General features: G+C 39.3%; 1 protein-coding gene across 1 annotated transcript; it reads right to left on the bottom strand.

Moving 5' to 3' along the window:
* Positions 1-210: 210 nt before the first annotated feature.
* On the bottom strand, positions 211-3,532 carry LOC138884670 (uncharacterized). Its single transcript, XM_070165684.1, has 5 exons — positions 3,241-3,532; positions 2,427-2,626; positions 2,197-2,334; positions 1,559-1,920; positions 211-709 (listed from the first exon to the last, which is right to left on the bottom strand). Exons 1-5 carry the CDS (start codon positions 3,530-3,532, stop codon positions 211-213), a joined length of 1,491 nt encoding a protein of 496 aa, XP_070021785.1.
* Positions 3,533-4,085: the final 553 nt, after the last annotated feature.

The following is a 4,085-nucleotide window of genomic DNA, read 5'->3' as shown; positions in this document are numbered from 1 at the left end:
CTTTTTTGCCTATCATCTAAAATCGTTAGTAAAATTTTAACAATTCAAAAATAAAATTTTAAAATATGGATACCTGACCGTGGGTATTCCTTAGAAATAGTATCTCTTCAGATGAACGGCATTCCAGTGCGAAGGTAGTATCTTGCCATCTATTGTTTCCAGCTCGTATGCTCCTTTTCCCGCAATACCATGAATCCTGTAGGGTCCTTCCTAGGTTGGACTCAATTTTCCCGCATTGGCTGCCTTCGTAGATTGAAAAACCTTTTTGAGCACGAAGTCCCCAATCTTGAAGAATCTTAGGCGTGCTTTTTGATTGTAGTATCGTTCTATGATCTGCTTTTGTGCTGCCATTCTTATTAATGCAGCTTCTCTTTTTCCTTCAAGTAGATAAAGATTTATGCGCATTTCTTCACCATTAGACTCTTCTGACGCTTGTGTAAGCCTTGTGCTTGGCTCTCTTATCTCAACTGGAATTAAAGCTTCAGCTCCATAAACCAATGAAAATGGTGTTTCTCCCGTACTTATTTTTGTTGTTGTGCGGTATGCCCATAAAACACCAGGTAACAATTCTGGCCAATTACCTTTAGATTCCTCCAAACGCTTCTTTAAATTGTTGATAATGACTTTGTTTGTTGACTCAGCTTGTCCATTACCCACCAGATGATAAGGTGTGGATGTAATCCTTTTGATCTGCCAACTTTGAAAAACTCTATAATTTGTGCGCTTATAAATTGAGGGCCATTATCACATACGATTTCCTTTGGCACATCGAATTGACATATGATATTTCGCCAAATGAAATCTCTAACTTCTTTTTCTCGCACCTGTTTGAATTCTCTTGCTTCCACCCATTTAGTAAAATAGTCAGTAAGTACAAGCAAGAATTTTACCGGTCCTTTTGCTTGTGGTAGTGGACCCACGATATCCATTCTCTATTTCATAAATGGCCTCGGTGCAATGACCGAATGTAACAAATCCATAGGTCTATGCATGTTATTACCGTATCTTTGGCACTTATCACATTTAGCCACAAAATTTTCCGCTTCTTCTTCCATTTTAGGCCAGTAATAACCTTCCCTAATCATGGTTCTTACCAGTGATCTTCCTCCGGCGTGATTTCCGCAATACCCCTCGTGTATCTCTCTCATTACATATTTCGTCTGTGAAGGCCCGAGGTCACCTTGCTAAGGGTCCACCGAACATTTTTCGATAAAGATTGCCTTGCTTTAAACAATATCGAGCAGCCTTTTTCCAAAGCGTGTGAGCTTTTTTCTTGTCTTAAGGGACGGTTCCATACTGCAAAAAAGCAACAATCTCGTTCCTCCAATCCCAGGTTAAGTTATTAAAATTTACCTCATTTTTGTCTGGGTCGAGCACTGAATGAAATAAATGAATTACAGAGGCATTTTCATTGCTTGCCACGTCTGCTGCAGATGCGAGATTGGCTAGGGCGTCTGCCTCGACATTTTTATCTCTTGATATTTGCATAACTTTCCAGGTTTGGAATTGCCTGACCAGATATCGTACCTTCTCTAAATAATACTGCATCCGTGCTTACCTGTCCGTATAAGTCCCCAGCATTTGATTAACTACGAGCTGCGAATCGCTTTTGATCACAATCTGATTAATGCCGAGTTCTCGTGCTAGTTCTAAACCTGCAATCACAGCTTCATATTCTGCATCGTTGTTAGTTATAGAATGAAATTTAATGGCTTGCCGAATGGTTTCACCCGTAGGTGGTACCAAAACAATTCCCAAGCCTGCACCTTTCACATTAGAGGAACCATCAGTGAATAAGGTCCAAATTCCCGGATTAGAGCCGTTGAACACTTGTAATTCTTTTTCTGCTTCCAATTGCATTCCTTGGCTAAAATCAGCCACAAAATCTGCTAACACTTGAGATTTTATCACGGTTATAGGCTGGCATGCGATGTCATATTCACTTAATTCTATAACCCATTTGGCTAACCTACGTGACAACTCATGCTTATGTAATATATTGCGTAATGGATAAGCAGTTACTACAGTGATAGGATGACATTGAAAATAAGGCCTTAATTTTTTAGATTCCATGATTAATGCAAGTGCTATCTTTTCAAACTGAGGATACCGCGTCTCCGTATCTAATAAAGATTTGCTGACATAATAGATCGGAGATTGTTTACCTTGGTCTTCACGGACTAAAACAGCACTTACCGCTACTTCTGAGACAGCAAGGTAGATGAGCAATCTTTCCCCAGCCTTTGGTTTTGCGAGTAATGGCGGATTTGACAGGTATGCCTTCAAATTTTTGAGTGCCTGCTGACATTCCTCAGTCCATTCGAACTGATCTTGCTTTTTAAGAGTTGAAAAGAACTTAAAGTATTTTTCTGATGATTTAGAAATGAATCTCCCCAAGGCTGCAATTCTTCCTATCAACTCTGCACTTCTTTTCTACTTGTAAGCATGTCAGGAATTTCTTCAATGGCCTTAATCTGTGTGGGATTCACTTCAATACCACGGTTAGAAATAAGAAAACCCAAAAACTTACCTGATGCAACACCGAATGCACATTTCTTCGGATTTAATTTCACATTGAATTTCCGCAAGGCCTGAAACGTATCAGACAAGTGCGATATATGATCCCCTGAATGTTGAGTTTTAACAAGTAGGTCATCTATGTAAACCTCCATTGTTTTTCCCAAATGTTCTTGGAACATTTTGGTCACTAGTCTTTGATATGTTGACCAGCATTTTTGAGACCAAAAGGCATTACTTTATAATAGTAAGTCCCCCTGTCTGTTATAAATGAAGTTTTTTCTTCATCTATTGGATCCATTTTGATCTGATTGTATCCTGAATACGCATCTAAAAAGCTTAACAATTCATGTCCTGTAGTAGCATCAATTAGTTGACCTATATGTGGTAATGGAAAAGAATCTTTAGGACAAGCTTTGTTAAGGTCTGTGTAATCTACACAAACTCGCCACTTACCATTCTTCTTCGGTACCACAACAGTATTGTCTAACCAATTAGGATACTTTACCTCATGGATAGATCCAATCTTTAATAATTTTTGAACCTCATCTTGAATCACCTGATTTTTGAAAGTTCCTTGCTTTCTCTTCTTTTGTTTGACAGGGGGATACGACGGGTCTTCATTTAATTTGTGAGTCATTACCTCCGGTGGTATTCCTTTCATATCAGAGTGGGACCAAGCAAAATAATCCATGTTAGTTTTTAAAAATTCAATCAACTTACCTTTCATGTCTTGGCTTAGATTGGCCCCTACGTAGACTTTCCTTTCAGGCCATTGTGCAAATAATATTACAGCTTCCAGTTCTTCAATCGTTGTTTTGATATTTTCATTTTCTTCTGGTTCTTGAATGGCATCTGGCCTTGAGTCCATGTCTGTTCGTCCTTGTTCAGTTGAGGTTTGTGTTGTGATACCCTCAACTGATTCTGTAATTGCTATTTTTCTTCGTTTTTTGTACTTGAATCTGCTACAGAATTGATGCTTCTGGATGTATGTTGATCCCCATGGATTTGACATATTCCCATGGTGATGGAAATTTAATAACTTGGTGCAAGGTTGACGAAACGGCATCCATCTCGTGGATCCATGGTCTCCCAAGGATCATATTGTAAGCCATCTCCATATCTACCACCTGAAATTTTGTATCCTTGACAACTCCTTCTACGAATGTTGTAAGTATTACTTTCCCTTTCGTCACTACGCTGGAATTGTCAAATCCAGACAGAGTATGCGCCTTTGGTATTAATTTATCTTCGGCTTGCATCTCACGTAGTACTCTTAGCAAAATAATGGTCACGGAACTACCTGGATCAATCAAAACTCGTTTCACATTAGTATCATGTACAAGTAAAGATATTACCAGTACAACGTTATGTAGGGATAATACGCCATCCGCGTCTGCATCATCAAACGTAATGATTTCTTCCTCTAAGACATGTTGCACCCGCTTCCCGTGGGTAATTGTGACTCTGGAGACTTTATTGGCTGCTGTGTACGTCACACCATTGATGTCTTCACCTCCACTTATCACATTAACGGTCCTTTTGGGAGAAGGTAGTCTTGGGGGCTC

The sequence above is a fragment of the Nicotiana sylvestris genome, unplaced genomic scaffold (assembly GCF_000393655.2).
Source record: "Nicotiana sylvestris unplaced genomic scaffold, ASM39365v2 Un00031, whole genome shotgun sequence".
Taxonomy (NCBI): domain Eukaryota; kingdom Viridiplantae; phylum Streptophyta; class Magnoliopsida; order Solanales; family Solanaceae; genus Nicotiana; species Nicotiana sylvestris.
Note: the sequence above shows the minus strand (reverse complement) of the source record. Positions and strands in the feature narration are given on the sequence as shown.

Bases quoted from the DNA above. Each gene is read 5' to 3' on its own strand.
- LOC138884670 (XM_070165684.1), bottom strand. From the start codon at position 3,532: ATGTCAAATCCATGGGGATCAACATACATCCAGAAGCATCAATTCTGT. The intron at 2,335-2,426 runs GTGCAGAGTTGA...ACTCTTAAAAAG, and splicing joins TGCTTACAAGTAGAAAAGAA to CAAGATCAGTTCGAATGGAC. The intron at 1,921-2,196 runs GTAAGTGCTGTT...ATCGCATGCCAG, and splicing joins TTGCTGTCTCAGAAGTAGCG to CCTATAACCGTGATAAAATC.